Source organism: Ochlerotatus camptorhynchus, unplaced genomic scaffold (genome assembly GCF_037179485.1).
Source record: "Ochlerotatus camptorhynchus isolate MF236.1 unplaced genomic scaffold, CSIRO-AGI_Acam_v1.1 ptg000071l, whole genome shotgun sequence".
Taxonomy (NCBI): domain Eukaryota; kingdom Metazoa; phylum Arthropoda; class Insecta; order Diptera; family Culicidae; genus Ochlerotatus; species Ochlerotatus camptorhynchus.
In genome coordinates this window covers 571,384-584,636 of record NW_027040561.1, presented here as the reverse complement: position 1 = coordinate 584,636, position 13,253 = coordinate 571,384, and the positions used below count along the sequence as shown (strand labels likewise).

At 41.5% G+C, this 13,253-nt stretch overlaps 1 protein-coding gene across 1 annotated transcript in view; it reads right to left on the bottom strand.

Annotated features, from left to right (window-relative positions):
* Positions 1-13,253, bottom strand: part of LOC135697526 (uncharacterized) — a 64,119-nt gene that overhangs the window by 33,137 nt on the left and 17,729 nt on the right. Inside the window, exons 4-6 of the mRNA XM_065217277.1 lie at positions 6,661-7,553; positions 6,444-6,602; positions 6,192-6,379 (exon numbers count right to left, since the gene is read on the bottom strand). Coding sequence (XP_065073349.1) covers positions 6,192-6,379; positions 6,444-6,602; positions 6,661-7,553 — 1,240 coding nt within the window. The remainder of the gene's footprint in view (positions 1-6,191; positions 6,380-6,443; positions 6,603-6,660; positions 7,554-13,253) is intronic.

Sequence of the window (13,253 nt, the reverse complement as noted above, 5' to 3'; positions counted from 1 at the left end):
GGTCAACATAATTCCACGTGCCCTCTCTCATCATCAGCATCTGCACCTTGAAAGCCCATGAACGATAGTTCCTATTGTTCAGCCGGATGACGCCCACCTTAGAAAAATCCATTTTCGCTCCAGCAAAAGTTTTCCGGACAAAACCACTTTTGCAACAAAAAAAAAACGATTTCTCAACCGCACCGCGTACTTTCTTTTCTTTCCGGACAAAACTTTTCTTCTCCCGTACCGAAAAAAAAAATCCCTATTTTTCGAATCGCGTCACGCACTTTCCCGTAATCACTGGCCCCAAAGCTGAGCCCATAACCTGTTGAGGTTAAGAGAATTGTTAAAACGAGGACTCAGTAGAGGAAATAAGGCAACACGTGTGGACGCTAGTACGCTACAGACAAGAGTGAATTTATTGGTGTTCTTTAACATTTGATATGACGTTAAGCAGTGTTGCCTGAAGGGCTTTCGTTCAGTCGTTGCAAGTCGAACCGGGGGGTTCAACATATTATGCAATCCAATTCAACCAGTCGGAAACTGTTAAACCTTATCGAAGAATTGTTCGACCTGAGTTGAAAAATTTCTCGCGATGGATTAAAAAATCGGTGCAACTACCGGTTGAACTACCGATTACAAATTTATAAAATTATTCCACTCATTATTATCCCAAATGGTCATTACCCCGAATCACAAACGAAGTGACAGACGACTAACTGGCGAAGAAATCAATTAAAATAATGTGGTTTGCTGTAATAGAATTTTCTTAGAAGCTTGTGCCATCAGCCACCAGATGGGCTAGTATTTTTGTTTTGATTTGAACATAGTTGATTTTGTGTGCAATATGATCTTTGACAGTGTGCAAAGAGTTTATCATTTAGTCATTTTTGTTATGCATTTCAGTTTAGAGTAGATTGAAAGAGATAGAACCAAAACATTCTAGTACATTTAGTGTTGCCATGTGGTACACTGAAAAATTGCAATAGCAGGTGCGTCACCAAAGTTTTCGAGCCGCTCCGTCTGTCACTACGTTTGTGCCCCGAATCCCTTGCGAAAAGCTAATGGGCCGTATGAATAAAAAGAGTTTATTTTACTTTCCCGTGCTTTTCTTACGGGGAAAGTAAAGTAAACGCTTTTATTGCGCATTTTGCGCCTTACTGGACTCCGCATTTTGAAAGTGCGGGGATGAAATAAGTGCGGGCCATGCGTATGACAGATAGAGTTGTCAAAGTGACTGATTTTTGTTCGGAATCAAAACAACAACAAAGTGTCTGTTTTGGTTTTTGTTGTTGTTTTGATTTCTTACACTCTCATTGCATTCTACTAGAAACTGCAAAATATTTGCAATTTTGCAAACAATTCTAAATTACTTATTTGTGAACAATTATATGGTTTTCCAAGTATGAATTAGATTGAAAATGATTTTGAAACGTGTTTAAATTCAAATGGTACGCCTTTTTTGTTTCCAAATGTGTTAAACTCAATAGCGTTCTAGGCGTGAAATAACCAAAAAGTTCGTTGTTTTTCGTCAGCGTACCATCAAAGAGCGACTCAAAATATTCCCAAAAATCCAGTCACCACTGCAACAGACAATATTCATACGACCTATTGATTATATATTTTCCTTATATATTAAAAGAAGGGAATATTCCCTTCTTTATCATACATCTAAAGAATTAATTATTTCCTTTTCTTATATTTTCAAAGAAGGGAATATTCCCTTCTTATCATATATTTAACGAATTAATGATGTTCTCTTCTATTCCCTTCTTTATCGTATATCCAAATAATTAAATCTTTCTTTTTGTTATATTTTCAAAGAAGGGACAGTCTTAGACTTTTGAATATATCTCAACGCTTGGTTTCTCTTTATCAAATCTTACGGTACGTACGGAAAGGTAAATAAATTTGGAAGCCACGAGTAATAATAACATACCATTTGGTGCTAAACTGCGCTAGATTAAGAACGACTAAGTGCGGGTTGTGCTTAATAGGCCGGAAATGGGGAAGTTAACCCTACGCGAAAGAAGACTCCAGGAGTGACTATAATAAAAAAAAATAGTCAATCTAATAGGCATACTTTTCTGGCGAATGGTACATTCTGGGGAATGGTTTTATTGGGAATAGTCCGTTCTGGGGAATGGCTTTCTGGGAAATGGTACATTCTGGGGAATGGCGGGGGAGAAGTAGCTCATCGATTCTTCCGGTTCGTCTCCTAGCATCGTGCTATAAGGTACCAGGCGATAACCAGGGTAGTTGATCGATAGCTCGATGACGTCATTTCGTTGGCGTCTGCAATGGGAAATTCTCATAGCAGGCGTTGACAATGGGACGTTGTCGAGTTGTTGAATAGCAACTATCGTGGTAACTCACCGATTACCTGTCGATCTGCCAAATTTGGAAAGACGTCTGCATTGAATTGTCTCATATAATAATATTCCGCCCACTATATCACAAGAAAATGCGAGTAGCTGAGTGGAATGAAGATAAGTTAAGCATTGGGTACAGGACTAAGTCTCCGCTGGGTGGTGCCAAAAGATGAGCGCAATAGAATCATCAAGTTGCCATAAGGCACGGAATGAGACTATTGCATGGCTGGGTAGTCAAAGTCTTCCATTCGTTAGTCATTTCAGGTGGATTAGAACAGGTTTAGGTGGGCGTTGGCCATTTGGATTTTTCAGATGTAATCCTGGATAGGACCCTGTCATTGAACGTCGCGTGAAAGTGGAACTTAATTAAGGCCTAAGTACTTTTTCGTAGTTTTTAGTTTTCGGATTTGAAAGATCGTCGGTTACAGTGGCCTGCTTACTGAGCAGAAAAACGCGGTCCCAGGTCCTTACATATCAAAGAGATTTATGGTAAAATCGCTTGTGTATCGTGTATTTTGCGAAACTCGTTGTTGTCGTTGGTTCCGGGTTTGAATGGATACACAAATTTGAGCAACGGTATTATGTGATATGAGGGGCTCGGTGGCCTTAGAGCAACCGTTTTTGCTTACTGAGCAGAACATCATGAGTCTAATCTCAGGCCCATCCACATTCAAGATTCGTCAATCGTTTTATTTGTTAATATGACTACATGGTAATAACAGCAACTCGATGATTAAAAAGGTGCTCGTCTGCCTAGTGGCAAACGGTTTTGCTTACTGAGCAGAAGACCGTGGGTTTAGTCCCAAGCTCCTTCGCGTTATATGATCGTTAGGACATGAATTCAGCTTATCGTTTACCAAAACGAACCCTGCTGCAAACCCAACCCTCTTATCCAACATCCCAGTGATTCCTCGTGGAAGTGCAGAGGTGTTCTCGGCTTCCATCAAAGCGAGTGTCATGTCAACACAATCCTTCCCATTCCTTTCTTGACCTGTGTTCGGGCGCGGCCGGCGCTGGTATTGCCTAATTTAAGATCACCAGTTTTTACACATTAAGGATGATTGCTAGTCCCAAGCATCGTCTATTGGTTCTCTGTGTTATTACAGCTGATCTGGCAGTAACAGAGTAGCAACCGTGGGCGGTCAATCAAGCTCAAGCTCAAGCAAGCTCAATGGTACATTCTGGGGAATGGCTTTCGGGGGAATGTCATACAATCGACATCTGGCTCCGTGTTCGCGGGAAATATTTAGTTAAGCCATGAACCGGCATGCAAAAGTTATGAATTGGTTCGTGTCTGATATATTCTGGATAAATTATTTTTATCTAGATCAACAAATCCTATGGTTTTGACAGTTCGGATCACTGCGCATTTAAATCGGCGGTTTACGATTTTCGGGCATAAGTCAACATTAAGTGTCATGTCGGTTTGTCGGTGTGAATATGGCACTAAATCTGGTTTTGAAAGTTGGTGCACAGGTAAAAAATGAGGTTACGGGACGCCACTGCGTTAAATGCGTGTATGACGATTAAGGAGAAAGTGATACGTCTGTTTGTCTGTGGTTGTACTTCAGCAGAATATGAAAAAACGGGTGTCCTACGTTAAGCCTGGTACGCAGCTGAAAAGTAATGACGTTTTTACGTGCTACGGGATAGGACACGGAATGCAAAAGAAATTACTTTTCCTCAGCATTTCTTGACCCAGTACGCAGTTCAAAAGAAATTGGTAAAGGAAAGATCGATTACATTAGTATCGTGATCGACATGAAGGTGGCGCATTCTGAATGCAATTTCACTTTCCTTGCGGAATAATGGTCTGATCAATTATTCCGTTAGGTAATGTTGGCGTTTATTGCAAAACTGATGTTTTGGATGCATTTAAACAACATAAACACTAATAAGTGTTGATTTTACAATCTGACGACATCTCCCTATAATCTCAAAATTTAGCAGCCTATAGCTGTCAAATTTTCTTTTGGGAAAAATCCTCAAAAATTACTTTTCCGTTTTCTTTTCAGCTGCGTACCAGGCTTTAGGCGGAAACACGAAAAGCGGAAAATACCTAATACCCCGTACAGACTATGGCTTTTTTCTAGTTTTCACTGGAAATCCTATGTATGAGTGCTCATTACAAGACAAGCCTATATTACATGATATAAGCCATAGTCTGTACGAGGTATAAGAAATTGAATTGAAAAGGCAGAACTAACGAAAGGCAGAATATCTTAATGCTAATAAAAAATATGCGGAAGGGCCGTTTGTTCTGCTGCACACAGAGAAATGATTTTTAAATTCATATGGATATATTTTTGGCTCAGGGCCTAATATATTTTTGGTATTGATTCAAATATATTATTCGGTTAGTTCAAAGAAAAATATTTTTGAATCAACAAACCGGTTGTAGAGTCAATAATCTGTTTGTTGATTCTAAAAACCATTTTGTTGATTCAAAAATATGTTTCGTTGAAATAGTGATACAATATGTTTGAATCAATAACAAAATACATTAGGCCCTGAAACAAAAATCCATTTTTCTGCGTGTGGTTAGGTCCGTAGGCAGAATCACATAAAGCTAATTAAAATTAGGTGGAATTTACCTAATTTTAATTAGCTTTATGTGATTCTGCCTACGGACTTCGCACATAGAGGTTGATTGTTCATTCACGTTTAAGTATCTAAAAACCTGTCTTTTTTCTTTATTTTTTAAAATGAGATCTTGAAAATGGTTTAAAGCCACACAATGATGAATATTTCCAGAGTGTGCTATTTAGATAGGGATAGTGACGGCTTCGACACTTCTTTACATAGTATCGTCAGGGGGTAAACGAAATCCTTGAGTGCTGATTTTTTGCTAGGTGCATTATATTCTGGAGCATCGTTTTGCAAAAAAACGACGATAGTATTTAGAAAAAGAAATCTAGTCCAAAATATGTAATGTGTTTTGTTTCATTCCTCCTTTTTAATGTATGCCTAGTGTTCTGTTCTTCCTTTTTAAGATTTTGCTTTTTGTGATTCTGTTTTTTGATAGGGTCCCGAACAGCTCATGATAAAAAAAGGGAAAATAATCATTAAATTGGTGTTTACCCTTCTTTTGAAAATGAGCTGTTTTTCGTGTTTATGCCAAATGTCCTCCATGCCACACGGGGTAGAGCCAGTGTATATATCGCTAAAACAGCTATTTTATCGCAGTGAACATGCATATGGATGCGCTAAAATTTTGAGCAAACGGTTCGAGAAAGAAGATAAGAAGGTATGTTTCGTATCTAAGCTAAGAAAGAAAAAAAGCTATCGGTGAAACTATCACGATCTTGCTGATCGACGACAAACCATCAACGCAGTTCTTCTCCATGGATTGGGAAATTTCCACAATCAAACTACTGGTTCGACTCAACAGCAACAAGGTTGGTCGGCTAGTATCGGCGTTGGTGGTACAACTGGTTGCGCTCAGATCGCTGGATTCTTCAACGACCGGTGCTAGCACCGCGGACGTATTATGGCATATAATCGGAGGCAGCCGGTAACGGGCAGATTCGATCATCGCCTTACGTCGCCGGAACACTTTCAAGAGTTTTGCGGGCCACGGAGTGGATTGATTGCTAAGAGCTGCGGTGGCGGCGGCGGCAACAGCAGCAGTAGCCGTAGTGGTCGACTGGGAGGCAGCTTTCTGGAAGAGAGATAGACGGGCGGCCGCCTTTCGTGTGTCACCGGTAGAGATTTGTCGTTTGGAAGTGACACCGTTTGAAGAGGGTTGACTTGTCTGATGTGTTAGTTTGGGAAGACGCGGCGTTTTGTGTTGGGACTTGTTAGATCGCGCACGGGAAGATTTGCTACTGGTAGTACCTTTCTTTATCGGTGGACACTCCTTACTTGGGGCGTTGGTTTCCGTGAGCACAGATGAAGATTTGTCCTCTAGAGGAGAAATATTCACAATTTCCTCGCTACTCGTGTCGGGACTTTTGACCATGGCAGCTTTCTTCTCGCTTTCCAGCTCGTATGGTTCTGCTTCGTCCACTCCTAGATGGTAATACCTGAGGAAACAGTTTTTGATCAGATTCAATTAAGGAGCAATTAAGAACGGAATCGGACAAATACCTAATAAGTTTCCTAGCAGCGTAGATGGCGGGTTGTGTTTCAACGTTTGGAGTCAGATAGACTCGATTTAGATTGTGGCCACGGGTGTCCGATCTATACAAGCCGTTGTACACTCCGTCCGGATTTAAAAACGGGATAATTTTGAACACATACATTCTCCTGCAATACCAAAAGTAAGATATTTATGTAACAACTAAAATCATAAACAGAAACCCACCTAAGCGTAATAGACACGATGCTCTTGCGATCGAGCAGCATACTGAAAAATCCGTTCAGCACGAAACTGGCTGGCGTCTCACCCGGATGAACACGCGAAGAGATGAAAACTACCTTCTTATGCTTAAACGTATGGCACCGCGGTGTCTTTTCGTCGGGAAACAGATTGCGCAGCCGTTCCTCCCGGGTGGTCTGGATTCCGTGGAACGAAGTGATCGTCAGCAGTTCGATCCGTCTATTCTCCACCGAATTCGTCAGCAGTTCGCGATAGTAGTAGATATCGTCCCGGGGGTCCAGATTGGTAGCTTTCGCATCGTCTTCCAGAGTGGGAGTGCTCAGCAGCTGCTGGAATATTGGTAACTTACACTTGCCGAGATCAATCTGCGGCGGTAACTCGATTTTCACCTTTTTCACAAGGTTCGTTATTTGTTGCATCGATTCGGATGTGTTGTTATCGTCGATCGACATGGCCGACGGTACGTCACATTCTTCCAGAAGCCTTCCGCCGGGATCGCTAACCTTGGGCACGATTCCTTCGTCGTTACCGATTCCATCACGAGCCGTATCGTCAAACGATTCCGGGCTGGACCGTTCGACCTTGGCCACCTTGACGAGCTTCCCCTTTTTGCTGCTGTGATGCGCCTGGCTGTGGTGGCTAACCGGTAGGGCGATCTCCACTGGACCAACGGGAACGGACGAATCATATCGTTGCGTTATTTCGTACGCTATCTGATTCATCTCGAACGGATGTCGGCCGAAGCGTTTGTCAAAGTTGCCCAACTGTTCCAGCAGCTCGTTGTAGGTGAAGGGAAATGTGAATGCGTAGTATGTTTTGGTGTCGGATGATTCCGGTGCTCGGTGGAGAAATGATATGAAGAACACGTCGTTGGCGATCTGGAATGAGTGAAGAAAAGTATCAGAAAACCATGCTTTTTGGAATACCTATACAAATTAGGAATCAACAATTTCTCTACAAATATTGAATTGGTTAATTGAACACTGCCTATACATGGCCGTTCAATTCAAACCGGAGAAAAACCCTCTCCATTAATGCCGCTATTGCCCCTTCGAGATTTTCGCAACATAATTTTTTTTTGTATTAATTTATTTGTACAGGCTCAATTGAATAAACTTTACAGAGCAAAGTTATCATTTGCTTTATAAATAATTGATGTCTTAAATCTAGAGTTAAAGGAATTGAACCGATTACTCGCGGTCGTCTCGAGGTTAGTAGAGATGTACAGTTTTATAGATGGGGAGAAGGAGAAGGATGTTTGAGTTATGATTTACGATACAAATATTTCATTATTCCTAAAACATGAACTTATTCCTATTCAATTTAGTATCCGCAGCGTAATTATAAAATTAATACAGAAACAAACATTTATATAAAAAAAACCACACGAACAAAACAAAAACTAAACACAAGGTTAGTCAACTGGAACATTAGGTTGTCTACCTCGAGCCCGAAGGGAATCGTATAGCTCAGATCTAACTCCGCGATGATCAGCACAATATATCAGTTATTTTAAAGTTACATACATTCTATAAAAATTCTAAAGTTTTCGACGCTTACATCTGCAAAATTTGTATTAACTAAATAAAGGAACATTTTGCTTAACTGTTTAATCAAATATTGTTTTGTTGCTCTTGTAAATGTTGAGAAGACTGGATACATAAACTTTTCTGATTCCATGCGACGAAGCCTAGAGTCTAGATGAGCTAATAAAGACTTCTGATAGAACCAGACATTACGACTCCTTGTGCACTTGAAGATGCGATGAACGATAGTGTCAATTTCTCCTGGACATAAGGCACACAATGGGCCGATTGTTGGATTTTGGCGATGAAGAAGCTGGTTGTGGGGAATCCTCTCATGTATCATGAGATACCACGCTGACCGTTGCTCAGCTGGAAGCAGGCTGGAGTGAATGTTTTTAAAGACCGCTTTCCAGTTTATCTGCGAGTCGATGAAGGTCGGTAGATCCGGAAGCAGCGAAAGGTAATGTTGGTACAAACCACTCGCCGTCAGTTTCTCCTAAAGATTGGAGGAGATATATGACATTTCCTGCAATGCCAACCTAGCGTGCTGAAATTCTGCAGGGATAGTTGGGACGTTCGGTGGATTACCAGATCCTTCCAGAAAATCGGCTAGCAGTGTAAGTTGATCCAATGACTTTACCAATCGATTCAGTAGAAGAGCTTTTGATTTTAAACCACCACGGTTTTTTGGAAGCGTAAGATTTTGAAAGGAGATCTTGAACTGTTGAGGGTGCCCCATCCACAGGAACTTTCTCAGCTCAGTTATAATGCGAGCTTCGCAGTTTTTTGGCAAGTACACGATAGAGGCCACGTACCACATTTTTGAGCACACATACGTGTTTAGTAGTGTCACTCTTAGAGTAAGTAGCAAGTTTCTGGGACTTTGTTCCCAAATCCGCTGTTTCATACCCGATAAGATCGAATTCCAGTTGAGATCTCTGGCAGTTCGGGTTTTCTCGCAATAAAAGATACCTAGGATCTTGACGTGGTTCTCAATTGAGAGCCACTCGGTAGCTTCAGTTAAGTTGATGTTGCCTATCATTAAACCCACAGTTTTGCTTCGGTTGAGAATTGCTCCTGCTTCTTCACCAAAGTTTGTGAACAGCTCAGAGACTTGCACTAACATTCCTTCGTTTTCCAGGAACATCGAGATGTCATCTGCGTAAGCATTAATTATCACGCCAGGAAAAGCTCGCCTTAATACGTCCAGTAGAGGTTGCATATACAGTACAAAAAGTAACATTGACAAGGGATCTCCTTGACGGACCGAACGCTGGATGTGGATTTCGGGAGTTAGATGAACATTCACTAATATCCTAGAAAAAGAATTCTCCATGAACTTTTTGATGAGTTCTACTAGTGCCGGATTGAAATTCATTCTTAACATTGTTTGCTGAAGAAATGAATGATCAACGCGATCAAACGCGTGGTCCAGATCAAACGAAACTAGCAGCGCGTTCTGATGCCGATGCTTCAGTTCAGATATCCTATCCCAGATTTTTGTCGTTGCTGAACACTTCTGATCAGCGGATAGCACCAGTGGAACAAGTTTTTCCATGCGCTGCTTCAGGATACGCGAGACGGTTTTGAAGTCAAAATTTAACAAAGAAATGGGACGAAAGGCGGACATATCTTTTTTGTTACTTCTTTTCCGTACAAGAACTAGGTAATATATCTTCAAGAAAGTATTTTCATTTATATCCATGGTAACGTTGCCATCTCGAAGTTCGAGCAAGTTGATGCTTGTTCGTGCTTTGCGTGTTGACCGCTCGTTCAGATGAAACAGGCTTGTCTGCTCACATAAGATGAATTGTTCCTTCGGAGCTTTGTTGAGAAATTTCGCTGTAGTTGAAGAATTTGTCCCTTGATGCGATTGATGTTAAAACGTTCGTGCGGATTTCCAGAAAGTCGATTAACCACGTGCAAAAGCTGAGTTTGATAAATTTCCATGGTTCCACGAAAATCATTGAAGAGCAGCGATGTTTTCCATTTAAGAAAGGAAATTAGTTTCGGCTTACAAAAAGTGATCCACCAATCCATCCATGTTGCATAATGCCTTCTGTTTCGGACTCAGTATATCCATTTTCGTTCAAGTTCGGAGAATGCTTCAGGTTTGTCCAAAACTTTCGTAACAAGACTCCTCACACCTCTACCAGCTGATGTGCCAAGGTCCGATAAAACTATCCGTACGATGTAAGCCTTGTGATCAGTGAAAGCAGTAGTGCAGAAGTAAGCATTCCTTAGCCATCCCCGCATGGTTGCGTCTACCAGAATCCTGTCCAATCGTGACGCAGAATCGTGTCGCAGTAATGAATATTCTACTCGAGTTCCATTCAGATTTGTCCACGTATCGGTGAGTTTCATTGAAGTCATCAATCGTTTCAACGTTGGACTCTGGTTGCCGGAGCCGATTGCATCCCTTTCGTTCACCACGCAATTGAAGTCACCTCCAAATATTATATAATTAGATGCCCGTTGCAAGTAAAATGGCACGATGGAATTAAAGAAGCTTTCGCGGTTACTTCTGTTTTGTGAACCAGATGGAGCATACACATTCACAAAGGTGACCTGCCCTATCTGGAGAGAGATCAAACGGGAATCTAGACTACGATGCACATTTTGATATTGGAGCAGCTGCTTGACTGCAATTCCAGTTCCCCTTCGGCGCTCATCCACATTGAAAATCATGTCAAATTCAAGTAACTCCAACAGCATATTTTCCACCTCCTGCAGGAATATTACGTCAAGGTCAGCTGATCGTATAAATGTTCGCAAAGCAGCGAGTTTCGTGGGGTTTGTAATATTGTTTATTTTGATGGTAAAAATGTTGTAGCTTTTTAGATCCATTTTAATGACGATTTTAATACCTGGAAGGTCTCTTGCTTTCGGTAGTCTTGGGTGATCCCGGATGGTTACGGGTGCGTTGATTTTCATTGGAGATCTCTCGCTGGTTCCGGTTAGGTGACTTGAGAATTTTCTCACTCACATCAATCACTTCTTGGACGAGTTGAGATGACCGCTGTCCCGTTGGGGAGGCAGCAACAGCAGTAGCGGAGTGAGCAGTTTGGCATTGGAATTTCGTCCTCGATCGAAACGAAACGTTCGCTTGGCGATATGTCCCTCGAAATACTTATTGCAGTTGTTGGATGTCCAGCTTCAATTGGTGTCTCCGGTGAATTCAGTTTTTTTCCCTCACGCAATGATTTTGCATATTCGGAGCACTTCATGGTGTAGTACACCCTTCGGTTGCAGTGACGGCAAGTGGGGATCTGGTTTTTGTGTGTGACGAGGGTCATATGTGAGATATCTGCGGATATTGTCACATACGACGGAATGGGTTTAAAAATGCGCATTCGAACTATACTCACTCCATTAGGAACCTTGTTGAAAAGGATCCTCCAGTAGTCATCTTTTATCGACAACACCTCACCAAACTGCGTCATCTGTTCCGCGATAATATGGTTTGGCATATCAAACGGCAAATCATGCAGCTTAACATCCGTTGCTCCATCGGCAATAAAGAACGAAATACGGTAAGTGATGTCTTTGTACTCCATCGTGTGCTTGAGGTTGTGCTCTTCAGCGCATTGTTCTGCAGATTCTATTGTATCCATCTTGATGAATACGTACGATGTGATGTTGTTGAGCGGCAATCCTCGCACTTTACTCCAATCAAGCAGAACATCTTTCGCGATGAAATCGTCCACTCGGGACGGTTTGGGGTTTGCTGGCATGACACTGAAGCCAATCACGCATAGTTGGCGGTTGGCCATGTTTGTGTTGTGTGCTGGTTCCTTTCGAAAAAGAGTAGCAAAACTCGTCGGACGGGTGTCCGGAAAAAGTAAAAAAATACAACTTTTTCTCTGCCGTAGTATTACTCGTCCGTACACAGTAAGGCATAGGTGTCAACTGAAATAATGTGATCTGCGTCCTGGTAACCTTGTCCACATTCACCGCGATTGCTGTCCCCCAGCACAACACGGGACAATAAGCGTTTAACGAGTAGTGATTGGACATGAGGCGAGACATCATACGAATGAAGTCTGGACCCACATCCAACCAAGGACTCTTCGACACCTTAGAGATGATCGAATATAGCCATCGTCCCAAACACCCTTCACTCCATTTATTCTGCCAGCTGACGAGTGACTGTTGACGAGAAATGAAGAAAAATTCGTTGTAGGCGATTTGTCGATCGTAAATATCGCCTTCCATAGCGCCCATCTTAGCAAGTGAGTCCGCCATCTCATTGCCCGGAATCGAGCAATGAGATGGGACTCATGCAAAGGTGATGACAAAAGATCTTAAAGATAAAGCACTTAGAAGCTCTCGTATTTTCATGAGAAAATACGAGGAGTGCTTTACCGGTCTCATAGAGCGAATAGAAACAACAACATAATTTAATGTTTCCGCGATTTTCTCGACTAATAGTTTAAATCCGCGAAAATCGCGAAATCGGTGAAATTCATGAAATCCGCGCGGTTATAACAGCCCTGAATTTCTTGAAAGATCAATGTGTAATGCCTATTTCATGAAAAAAAAAATACGATCGGCTTCACCCCCACTGTGCATTTGTATCAGTATAGGAAAAGGTGAGTTACTGCTTTCTCTCCCCAGTTTGTCTGGGTTCAATCCCAGCCGAAGTTATTGGGATTTTTCAGAGGCAAACGAGGGAGGGAAGTAAAGCCCTTGGCCTAAGCCCATGTGTTAATGGGTTCGAGAGGTTCTATTTATGGCAAAATAACCCGAGCAAAGTCAGTCAACAAAATGAAAGCAGTTTTGTTTAAGTTTGCAGTTTCTATAATGATGAAAACGCATTTTGATTTCAATTGTCGAGAGATAACACTGATATCATATTGTGGCTTCATTATGCAAGACTTTTTAAATGAAAGCAACTTAACTTGAAATTCTGCTGTTAACGTCTAGTTTAAAATTTAATTTAAGTCCATCTGTCGTTGAACTAATGATTATTGTTTATTTGTTTTATTAAAACACTTTAGGTCATTCGTGACTTGCCCGGGGGTTAGATTTAAGCTCAAGTCTTTCAGCGTG